The 12,545-nt window shown below is 48.0% G+C and overlaps 1 protein-coding gene across 1 annotated transcript in view; it reads left to right on the top strand.

The window, feature by feature from the left end:
• PAPPA (pregnancy-associated plasma protein A, pappalysin 1) overlaps nucleotides 1–12,545 on the top strand; it is a gene marked incomplete at its 5' end in the record, with an annotated part of 265,764 nt that overhangs the window by 121,557 nt on the left and 131,662 nt on the right. Inside the window, one exon of the mRNA XM_010835189.1 lies at nucleotides 2,933–3,024. Within this exon, the coding sequence (XP_010833491.1) occupies nucleotides 2,933–3,024 (92 nt within the window). The remainder of the gene's footprint in view (nucleotides 1–2,932; nucleotides 3,025–12,545) is intronic.

Raw genomic sequence — 12,545 nt, 5'->3', positions numbered from 1 at the left:
GGAGATCAGCCCTGGGTGTCTTTGGAAGGAATGATGCTAAAGCTGAAACTCCAGTACTTTGGCCACCTCATGTGAAGAGTTGACTCATTGGAAAAGACTCTGATGCTGGGAGGGATTGGGGGCGGGAGGAGAAGGGGACGACAGAGGATGAGATGGTTGGATGGCATCACCTACTCGATGGACGTGAGTTTGAGTGAACTCCGGGACATGGTGATGGACAGGGAGGCCTGGCGTGCTGCGATTCATGGGGTCGCAAAGAGTCTGATACAACAGAGCGCCTGAACTGACTGACTGAACTGATTGAGCCTCTACTAGGCAGGAGGCACTGTGTCACACAATCATCTCCTTGGGTCCTTCCAACAACCGTGTGAGACAAGCCTGATTACCTTACTTCACGAAAGAGACACCTGGCCCCCAAAGATTACAATGGTTTTCTGAAGCTTACATACCCAGTAAGGCAGGCCTAGGACCCACGTTCTCATCTGGATTTACCATTGCCTTGCCGTGACTGATGGTGCTGCAAAACTAACAAGCAAAGGGATAGCTCCGTGCTGTTTCCTCTTTCCCAGATATTGTGCCAGGCGTCAGAGTGCTAGGATGACAAAGACTGTGTCACCTCCTTTGCCTTCCTAAATCCTAGGGTGGGGTGCTCTCAAGTAACAGGCAGAGGTAGTTGGTTTGACAAGCACGGTGATAAATGGAGCCCCTTGTCTTTGGACTCAAAGAAGATGGCCACCCACTCTAGCCCAGGAGGTCAAAGAAGGTTTCTCAGAACTTGTCTATCTAATGATAGATCTGGCATGCCTAGAAGATATTTGTGGTGACCCTAGTGTTTTGCTTAAACCAATAGAACATACTGTTTGGGTGGTGAGGGAAGGAGGGTTAGAAGTGTTCTTTGTGGCTTAGGGAAACCAGCCCAAGTTTAAAAAAAAAAAAAAAAATCTCTCCCCAGATAACCTATGAAATAGTTAAGAATCACAAGGCCATCACTGATTTCCAGTGTGCAAGATTTGCTTGAATATGGGTCCATCTTGGAATATAGAATTCTTTGCCAATGGCTTTGCAAGCAGGAGAGAAGTTGGAGGGCTCTTCAAAGATCAATGCAATGTCCTAGTCATTGTAAGCACTGATTACAAGGCCCCATACTGGTACTCTGACACTTTCTAAAGCAACAGACTTTTCCCCGTGTTAATTGCCTGGGTGAAAGGCAAAGTCTGAGGCCTTTTCCAGGCCGGGACTCGCAGCCAGTCTCTGCGGAAGGAGGGACAACTGCTGCACGCTCTACAGAGACATCCCGGGACACTTGGGTGGGCATGGGGACTGTGACTCTCTGGTCATCCACTGTGTGTGGCAAACCTGGCCCGCCCCCTTAAGGTACCTTCCATGTTTTCACTGACGTGAAGGAGTAGGTGCAATTATCTCCATTTGCAGTTCAGTTCAGTTCAGTCGCTCAGTCTTGTCGGACTCTTTGCGACCCCATGAATTGCAGCTCGCCAGGCCTCCCTGTCCATCACCAACTCCCGGAGTTCACTCACACTCATGTCCATCGAGTCGGTGATGCCATCTAGCCATCTCATCCTCTGTCGTCCCCTTCTCCTTCTGCCCCCAATCCCTCCCAGCATCAGGGTCTTTTCCAATGAGTCAACTCCTCGCATGAGGTGGCCAAAGTATTGGAGTTTCAGCTTCAGCATCAGTCCTTCCAATGAACACCCAGGGCTTATCCCATGAGAAAACTAAGATTCAACATCCAGAATAGCACCATTCAGGGGATTTTTCTGTAATAGTGGAAATAGATTCTGTGCTGTCTGGTCCAGTTGCCACTCACTCCATCCAGCTATTGAGGACTTGAAATGTGCTTACTGTGGCCAAACAATGGAAAGTTTGTTTTCAATTTTTGTTGATGTAAACTGTCAAAGATAGAAAGATCAGAGAGAGATTAACCAGCGGTCCCCCACCTTTTTGACACTAGGGACAGGTTTCGTGGAAGACGCTTTTTCCATGGAATGGGACGATGGGAGGTGGTTTAGGGATGACTCAAGCTCATTACGTTTATTGCACTTTATTATTATTGCATCAGCTCCACCTCAGATCATCAGGCATTAGGTGCCAGAGGTTGGAGAGCCCTACTAAGGGACTTGTCCAAGATCACACAATTAATTGGGATCATGGGGCTCTAAACCCAAGTTTCTGTGACTAAAGGGATGGGAATTTTCCAGAAAGTGGTAACACATCCAGTCTTTCTGTTGTTAATCCTCCTTCTCTTCTAGGTCTAATTCAGAGAGCGTGGCTCATTTTCTGCCCATCCTAACCACTGCAAAATCATCCTTTGGTGATGGAAATAATTCCTTAAAGTAGGAGGATGCATTTTTATTTCCTAGCAGCATAGGTCCCAGGCCTTAGAGTTCTTGACACCATGAAATGACACACCCAATGGAGAAGGCGGGGTTCTCTGATTTAAGGAAGATCAGATCTGAATGTGTGTAGGAGAAAAAACTACCTTCGTGTGCACGGGGGTTATGACAGAAGGGCCAGAGCAAGGCACACGGAAGAACAGCATTTAGACCTTAGAAACTCCCCAATTCCCTTCAATCCACCATTTTAGAGTGGAAGTGTGATTTCCTAGACATAGTAGCAAAGTCTGGTTCACTGATGCGTCCTCTTCTTCCTCCCCTCTGACTTACTAACTTAACAGAGAAGATCTCAGCGAATGAGTCTGAAGCAGGAATTCTACTTTGTCATGAGAAAGACTCAGTAGGACAAACATAACGACCTCACAAATTTACATTGTTTGGAAGAAACAGAAACTCAGCCAGGGGAAGGGACTTGTCTGAGACCTAACCAAAAAGTTCATAGCCCCCAGAGGGCTTTTCCAAGTCCCAGTTGGGCTTCTGAAGCTGATGTGACAAATTTTCCTTCCATATCCGTTCTGCAGAAGCCAAGGTGAAGAGTGTGATGACATGAATAAGATCAATGGGGATGGCTGCTCGCTCTTCTGTCGGCAGGAAGTCTCCTTCAATTGTATCGGTAAGTCTGCCCTGTCTCTGGGCCTCACTGGAGAAGAGGACGGTGCCGCATGGCTAGTCAGTTACAAGAATAGCAATGGTTATAACTAAATGACGATTCACTCCTTTCTATCACGCATATGTATTGAGTGCCTCCTGGGAGCCAGACTCTGTTTTAGGCACTAGTGAATACAGCCATGGAAGCAGACAGACAGAGGGCAGGTATTCTGCTCTCCTGGAGCTTATGTTCTCATGGATGACGGTGGTAATGGATATCCCTTGTGATCTAGCTTCATCTTACATTTATTGCTCTTCTTCATGCCAACTGTCTGGGATATTTGTATAGACGTTTAAGGCTTTTATTCTTTCTTTAGAGATGAGAAAAATGTAGAAGCCAGAGAGCTTGTGAAACGTGTCCAGAGTCACACAGGTTAGGTTTGAAGACAGAACCAGGACTTGAACCTGATCTTGTCTGATTCTTGCACACAAGCTCAATTCATTTTACTCCACAGCCTCCAGCCAGGATCCAGGCTCTCTGACTTGAGGAAGAGGAATTGCAGACCAGCCCATGTTTAGAAAGCAAATGTCCTTTTCCCACCTTCACCGAGTCAGATGGGAAATTTGTTTTTGGAGTCTGGCTGGTCTTGTTGTTTTAGCCCCACTTGGGAGGCCCCTGGTCAGCCTGGGGGGGTTGGTAAACAGACAGGGGTTGGGGGGCAGGGATGGAATTTTGAGCTGGCCCAGATGAGATCATGCTTCCTTTAAGATGCAAATCGATACCTGAAGATCAAAGGTCCCCTGGCTAATCCCCCGGGCTGGAGGTGAAAACTAATCACAATTCATTTGCAAGTACAAAAGACAGAGGTGCTCCGTCTAAGGAAAGGAGGAAACCCTTGGTGGGAAGATTTCTCTCTGAAAGGCAATTTTCTTGGAGGACAGAAGGGGAGGAAATGTCATTGGTTCTACTGTTTGAAGCACATCACAGAGCAGCTTTTAGACCTCCCTTCTCCTGGCATGCTGTGAGCTCTTTACCACATATCATTTATGGTGTGTTCCATTCTCAAACACGTTTATTGACCACTTACTTTCTCCTTGGCACCAAGTGAGGGCTGAGCAACACAATAGAGGTGCCCCACACCTGTTTGTGGATGGAAGAAAAGGAAGATACGGAGGGGGGAAGGACAGCAGAGTTTCCAGGCAGGGAAGTGCAGATTCCCCACCCCACCCCCACTCGTGATTTGAGTGTAATTCATAATAAAATCTTGATATGAACCTAGTGGTATAGTAGAAAGAGCCTTGGATTAAATGTCAGAAAACCGGGCACTCTGGTCCCAGCTATGCTGAGAACATGTTAGTTGAAACTGGCCAAGTCACCTCCCTAGTCTGGACTTCTGATTGACCTCCCATAAATTGAAAGGATTGTATTAGGTGATCTCTAAAAGCCTCACCTGCACTTCTGCTGTGTGCTTTCCAAAGTGCGTGACTATTTCTCATAATCGTGAGCTCTGCTTGAACCATCTCTCACCGTGGATGTGACCCTCATCACACCCAACAGTGCACTCATATCTTGCTGGATGATGTCCACCCATTTTACTAGCATTAAGACGGCATGTGGCTCAAGGGCTTCTGGGCAGAGTTAGAATGTGGTGAAGTTAGGATGGTATGGTCTGTGGAATAGGTCTGCAAGTTACAGTCCATGAGCTGGAACTGGTCTACTGCCTATATTTGTAAATAAAGTTTTCTAGAATGTACCAGGGGCCTCCCTGGTAGCTCAGACCATAAAGAGTACGCCTGCAATGTGGGATACCTGAGTTTGATCCCTGGGTTGGGTAGATCCCCTGGAGAAGGAAATAGCAACCCACTCCAGTATTCTGACGTGGAGAATCCCATGGACAGAGGAGCATGGCAACCTACAGTCCATGGAGTTGCAAAGAGTCAGACACGACTGAGCCACTAACACAGAATGCAGCACCATTCACGGATGCTCAGTCATGTCCGACTCTTTGTGACGCCATAGACTGTAGCCCGCCAGGCTTCTCTGTCCATGGAATTCTCCAGACAAGAACACCGGGGTGGGTTGCCATACCCTCCTCCAGGGGATCTTCCAGACCCAGGGATGGAACCCCTGTCTCTTGCATCTCCTGCATCGGTAGATGGATTCTTTACCACTGCACCATCTGGGAAGTCCTAGAACACAGTACACCCGTCTTTTATTATCTGTGGCTGCTTCTTTGCTGCAACCATAGAACTGAGTAGTTGCAATGAAGACCCCAGGGGCCGAAGAGCCTAAAATATTTATTATCTGGCTCATTACAGATGACATTTGTTGGTCCACAGATTTGGGGTCTTTGATATTATTGGTTGCTAGAGATTAGTGCAAAGAGGAGATGAACATTATGACACGGTTCACCATTTCTTAGAAAAAATAACTGCATTTTATGCCTACAGTAGTGGGGCCTGGGAGACTCTGAGTCTCATCCTCTCATGCTTTACCTCTAGAGGCATTGCTTCCCCACCTACACTTACACTAGGCCTGAGTAACTGGAATAGATCCTGATTTTCAAGCTGTGTTCACTGAAATGCTTAAGACGGGGAAGAGTAAAGATAAGGAAGTTACCAAGAGGATGAGACTTGGAACCTCCAGATCTACTTTATATTGTTGTTTTTTAAGAATTTATTTATTATCTTTTTATGGTTGCACTAAGTCTTTGCTGCCGGGTGCAGGCTTTTTCTGTCTGTGCCTAGTGGAGGCTGCTCTCCAGTTGGAGCGCACAGGCTGCTCATGGCAGTGGCTTCTCTTGGTGCAGAGCACAGGCTCTAGGCGTGCAGGCTTCAGTGGCTGCAGCACGTGGGCTCAGGAGTTGTGGCTCACGGGCTTAGTTCCTGCCCGGCATGTGGAATCTTCCTAGACGGAGGGAAACCGTGTCCCCTGCATTGGCAGATGGATTCTTAGCCACTGTACCCCCAGGGAAGGCCCTAGATCTACTTCACACACTATTATTCCCCAGTAGATCCTAAATGTTCTGCTGTTGCTGATGATATGTACTGAGCACCTATCATATGCTGGACACATTTCTAAAGTGCCATTCTCTTAACAACTCTTTCAGTACCCTGCATTTACAAACCAGGAAGCTGAGGCATGAGGAGGTGAGCTAAGGATACACAGTCAAGTGGTAGAGCTGGGACTTTCACCCAGAGAGTCTGACTCCCGGGCTCACGGTGGTGAGCTTCCTGCAAAATATTTTTTTTACCAGACAGCTCTTGGTCTGGTAAGGCTTTGGGAGTGTGAGCAAGGAACATACTGCTATGGAACAGTTCACTTAATGAATTAATGGAATGGAATACAGAACTGTCAGTGGTGTGGACGCTGTCCAGGGAAGGCTCTGTGTTCCCTCTGCCTGTTGACTGGTTGTGTTAGAGGAGGCACCTCAGTTAGGCACCCCCACCTCATCAGGTAGGAGTCCATCCTAGGGACTCTGAGGGACAGGACATTCCAGGAAGAAAGGAGTCTGTCCAGAGATCCCGGCGCCTAGGAACTACATTCCAAGAACAGACTCCATGGCTTTAGAGGAAGAAAAACATCTTCCTCTAAGAATAATGGAAAAACAGACAGTGAATCTGTGGCTCCCAAAAGATCCAGCTTAGATGAGTCAGAGAAATGGGACTGGAATGTGGGAGGCATTGCTGGGGCGGAGGTTGTTCTCATCATGACACATGTCAAGACGGTGGTCAAGGTGGTAGCCAGGAGAACAGGCTTGAATGAGACTTGGCTTGAGTTGACACCATGACTTAGATATGTGACCTTGGCTGAGCTTCAGTGTTCTCATCCAGAAAATGGGAGCAGGCCTGGGACTTCATTGCGGGAGATATTTACCAGTGTTTGTGGGCACATTATTTGAATCCTTTTCCTAGATTTAGGAAAGAACTCTCCTTGTTGTAATAACAGTGAGGCAGAGCCCCACTGCAGAAGTTGGTAATGCAGAGACTTTCCTGGCGATCCAGTGGCTAAGACTGTGCCTTTCGTGCAGAGGGTGTGGGGTCAGTCCCTGGTGGAGAAGCTAAGATCCATATGCCTAGTGGCAGGAAAACCAAAACATGAAACGAAGCAATATAGTAACACATTCAATAAAAACGTTAAAAAAAGAAAAGAAGTTAGTAATAGCAGCCTTCTGCCTCCCAGTCCTCCTTGTAGTTGAATGGGGGCATGTGACCTACCCTGTCCCCTGACCACCCATCAGACACATCAATCTGAGAATGAATCAGAAGACAGGGACTCTGATTCATCAAATCAAACCAATTTGATGAAGATGGTGGGAGTGGCCACAACCCGTGTGTTTCCAAAGTACCCAGCAGTTGTGTGGCCACAGCTCTGAGATGTCTTCACAAGAACAGTCCTGGGGCTTCATCGTGAGCTCAAAATCCATCTTCAAAACACTTCTCCAGCCCTCCCAGGGAGTCTTCCATAAGTATCCAATATTTGAATAGATTTTGCTTGTTTGCTTGTTTTGCCTGACTTAGCCGAAGTTGGTTTCTGCTGATTGTCGCTTAGAAGCCCTACTGAATGTTGTTGTCATCAGGTGCGGTGAGGTTCAGCCCCGTTCCTAGCAAGTGGAATGTGTTTGATGCACATCACCCAGTACTTCCCTCAGTGGGCGCTGAGATGGGGGTGGATATCAGCACCACCCACCACGTGTGGATACTCACCAGGTACCCTGCCCTGTGTCAGGCACCTTTGTTTAAGATGAGCCTGTGGAGGTCTGTTACATCCAGATGAGGGATCTAAGACCTCCTAGGATGCCTGAAGGGGCTTCCCAGGTGGCGTAGTGGTAAAGAATCAGCCTGCCCATACAGGAGACATGGGTTCGATCCCTGGGCCGGGAAGATCTCCTGGGGCAGGAAACGGCTACCTGTTCCAGTGTTTTTGCCTGGAAAATCCCATGGACAGAGGAGCCTGGTGGACTATAGGCCTTGGGGTTTTGTGAAGAGTTCTGACAAGACTGAGCCCAGAGCATACACACAGGATGCCTTTACTTGTCCAAGGTCACTCATCTCAAAGAACTGTGATTCTATCTCCAGACTAAGTACAGAGCCTCTCTGCCTTCTCTCTGTGGCAGCTCTGCCTCCCTAGCTGAATGACCCCTTCACTCCCTCCCTTCCTTCCTTCTTTCCCTGCTTTCTTTCTCCCTTCCTTTCCTCCTTATTTGTTTTCTTGTCGCCGACCATCAAGCCGGGCTGATGTTTTCCCTGGCTCTGGTACCAGCAGTGTGAGGGTGGGTGGCAGATTTATGGTGGCATTCTCATTTACGCTGCAGAAGCCCACACATCCGGAAGTATTCCCAAGGTGCCAATGTGTTATTATGCAACAGCCCGGGACTTCCCTTTCCCACTGTCCCTCCCCCAGAGCCCTCATCCCCAACACATAATAAGTTGCTTGTTAATAGGAACACCACCCACAAGACCTCTTAGGCAATGAGGCTGCAACCCGGCAATGTAGAAATTATCTTGTCCTTTCTCCCCCTTTTCATATATAACATACCCCAGGCCTGAGGTTTTTGGTTAAAAAAATGTGGTATCATCAGTAAACTGATAACTCTCCGCACCCCACCCTGAGCGACTCTGGCTGGAGGCATTGTTCGCAGAGTTGGGAATTCTGTGTCTAAAGCACTGAGTCATAAACTACAGACAGGCTGCTGATAAAAGCTGAAGGAGGGGAGGTAATGGTCAAATTAGTCAGACAAAGTGGGAAGCATCCTCAACAGGGCTTGTGCTCAGTCATATATCTCCAGCGGGTGCTGGAAACGTGCTGCCTTCGGAGATGACATTTAAGCCATTATAGGGGTTGCGATTGTAGAAGGCTCTTTATGCCACATTGATTTACCGCCCCGAGTTCTTCAGGAGAGCTGGGGTCTCAGCTCAGACTTGAGAGCCTGGGCTGCAGCTCGGGATCTCCCCTTGGGGGGCGTCAGTTTCTCCCTTTGTGAAATGAGAGTGAGCCTGCTGAGGGTCAAAAGGCTCCTTTCCCCTGTCTGACAGTGAGGAATCCTCAATTTGTCAAACATCCATTTAAGGGTTTTGGGGTTTCAAATCCTGCTTGATGCTGATATATAGCTAAGCAAACAAAGCCAAAGACCTGCACGTTGCCTTTTGCAGACACAAACACACGTATTCCCAGCCTGGCTCTCTTTCTCACTGCCTCCCCTCTCCCCTCCTCTCCCCCACCCCCTGCCATTAGCATCGCTTTGTCTCTGCTCAGGACACAGCATCCCCAGCCCTGTCCTAGAGCCAGGGCCAATAACTAAATTATCTGTGAGCAGATAAGGGGGGAGGCGGCGGGGAGGGATCAATCCATTTCCCCACCAGTCCCTGGGAGGGGTGGGGGTCACCACACCTTGTGGCCCCTCTGTCAGGCTGCCCTGGCCTGCTCCCAGCCAAGGTGAGAAAGGAAAACAAGAAGATGAATCGCTATGTCTTCTTGGTGGATATTCTGATGAGAGTTTAGGACAACACTGACTAAAAAGGAAAATAGCATCTGGTAGGGGGAGGGGAAGAAGCGGAAGCATGGGCTCTGCTGGGAGTTGTGTTTATTATTATTTTTCTTTCTAACAACATGAAATCATAATACATGACCCACCTCTCACCTTACAAAAAAAAAAATTGAAATAAAAAAATAAAACGTCTCCTGGTCATATGTAGTTTTTCAGACCTCCCTCCATGGAAAACACAGTGACTGTCGCCAAAATACCTTCTTGAGATAAAACTTCTTTTAACTTGGAGACCTGTCTTTAAAAGAGGGAAAGAGAAGTGTTAGTGGTAGTCATGGAGGTGGTGATAATGGTGGTGATCTGTCAGCTAGAATGGGTATCATGATTATGGGCATGGATTTGGGGTGAGAAGCAAGATCCAAACACAAATTTTCTCTGTGCCTCAGTTTGCTCATCAGTGAAATGGGTTAGTAATAGTCCCTGCCTCTCACAGTTGTTAAGATGAAATGAGGTTAAGTATGTAAAACATTTTATAAGTGATACCTAGCAGGTGATATGTATGTGCTTGCTAATGCTGTTATTGTTGTCATGGATATCATTAATTTGAAACTTATATCCATCTTCCCAGGAACCCAATGACATAAATGATGTTGATCCCAGTTGTGTAGAGGTTCGGAGAGGTTAAATAACTTGTCCAAGGTCACATAGCTAGGAAAGGCAGAGATGGGATTCACAGTATCTAAGCAAAGTCTGCACACTTGACCGTGAAATTACTTCATTTATCAGGCACCCCACTGGACCAACCTCTGTGCCAGGAGCCCTTCTGTCAAATGGTTTCACTTACCCTTCCTGCAACGCTGCTTCCTCAGAATGAGACACCCATTTTTCTGATGAGGAGACTGTAACACTGAGCGTGTAGGTGAATTGTTTGAAGTCATACAGCCAACTGGGTCAGAGTAGGAGATTTTAACTCCAGTCCACTTGTTTTTAAAGACTGCGTCCAGCATCCAGATGAGTCCCACCAAAAGCTGTCGAGAGCCTCTCTTTTCCACTATTTTTGCTGTGTTGCCACTGACACAGCAGGAAACGAAAGTGAATGCATAGATGCTTACTGTGCCTTTTTCATGAGTCATGAAAATGACGATTTTCGGTTATCATTACCCTATAAACATTACACTGCACAAACCCCAGGCCCTTGACTTAGGCCATCCTGTGTTTGGGGCTGCATTTTTGTTTATAACAGCTCATCCTCCATTGAATATAGCCTCATTGTGTTTTAGCCTAGGAAGAGTTGGACACTTCAGTCCATTGTCATGGCAATGTCAGGCCAAGGAGCCTGAGCTCAAAGGTCTCACTCTGGGGGTCATCTTGAGCATCTCCCATCCTCTCTCTGAGTCCCAGTCTTCTGTTCTGGAAAATGGACACAATCATAACACAGTCATATTGAGAGAAAGATGGAAGAGAGTCTGTAGAGTCTCTAGCACCGTGCATGGCAATCAGTAGACATGTCTACTGTCTCCCCCCCCCCACCCCCATTTGCCATCTCAGTTGTGAGGGATGCAAAGACCACAGGCCCATCTCTGGGACAAATGGTCCTTAGCTGCATCCTCTCATCAGGAGATGTGACAGAGGCCCCTTGATCTCCGTCTCCCCAGCTGTCACGTGATGGGAGTGATCTAGATGAGCTCCAGGACTCTTCCAACCCTGACTTCCAGAATTTAAATCCCAGATCGTTATTGTTTTTAAACTGTGCATTTTAAAAGAAATGAGGGCTTGGGGAGGAGAAAGGAATTCCTTTAACCCAGAGGGTCAGAGGGGGTCACTGAGGGGACAAAGACAAGGGGAAGGGAGGCGATGGGGCGGAAGGCTGCCGTGCAGGGCGGTCTAAAGATCTGAAGTCCTCAACTGGGAGGTCTGATGGATGCATTCACACACCCTCGAGTCAGCACCGGTTAGGATCAAGCCTGCCATCCAGCCTCAGACCGAGGCTTACCACCTCCTTTAGAAGCCCGGGAGGCCAACCCCACAGAGAGGCCAGTCAGGAATGAAAAGAAACAGGATGGCCTCAGATGCCAGAAGGGAGGAATTCTCGCCCTCAGTCCAGGTTGTCCTCTTGACTCCCAGGGACGGACGGGTCAGGCTCCAAAAGGACTCAGAGCTTTCCTGAAATCGAGGAATTAAGAGCACACTTTGATGTGCGTGTTTGAAACACAGTCCACATCCAAGACAGGTGGATCTGGGTAGCCAAGAACAAGGGCTTCTCTGTGGCATTTAAAGGGACCAGAAAGCGGACTGCCCCCGAGGTGCCTTGCTGTGCATCTGTGTGGTCAGGACATCAGGTCCGAGAGAGCCCGCAGAGGGGAGAGGCCTGGGGGCGGGAGTCTTTCCTAGTCCCTGGCTTTCTCTCCTCTTTCTTGAGGATCATGGTGGGTCGGAAGAGACATTTAATATTCATGAGCTGTGATCTCCACTTGAAGGGAGTGTGCCCTGGGGGAGATTGAAATATTAAGCAAGTGGGGGATATAGGCCTAATTGTATCCTCCTCTTCTTTTCGGGTAGAGAAGTAATGTGCTTAAAATAAAATGATGGATGGGCAGTCAGGACTGTGTGAAACCCCACTGCTATAGTCTGCAGAATGGAGCGGCTGTGGGCGCTAACATAAGCCCGGCCAAGGATGGTGCAGATCAGCTGCTGGGTCACATCATGCACTTAGTCACACAGTTATTGATGTCTGCTGGGCGCCGAACACCGTGCTGGTGGCAAGGGAGATGTCCGTGAACAAGAAAGGCCAGGGAGGGGAAGGAAATAGGCCTGGCAATTATTGAAATGGAATTGTTGGAAATGCCGCTGAGTGGAAATGTATAGGGGTGCGTAAGTGATGGGCCTGGAGAGGCCCCCTTGGAGACAGGACCTTCAAGCTGAAACGTGAAGGTTGAAGAGAAAGTGGACAAAGTAGGGAGATGGGGAGCAGGGTGATGGAGCAAGGCTTGCAAGAAGCTCAGACTGCTAAATCCTCGAGGCAGGAAAGAGTTTCGAGGAGTTCAGAGAAAGTCATCATGGC

Source organism: Bison bison, unplaced genomic scaffold (genome assembly GCF_000754665.1).
Source record: "Bison bison bison isolate TAMUID 2011002044 unplaced genomic scaffold, Bison_UMD1.0 scf7180017864039, whole genome shotgun sequence".
In the NCBI taxonomy this organism is placed as follows: Eukaryota; Metazoa; Chordata; class Mammalia; order Artiodactyla; family Bovidae; genus Bison; species Bison bison.
The sequence above is the reverse complement of the archived record's forward strand: the minus strand, read 5'-3'. Positions and strand labels throughout refer to the sequence as shown.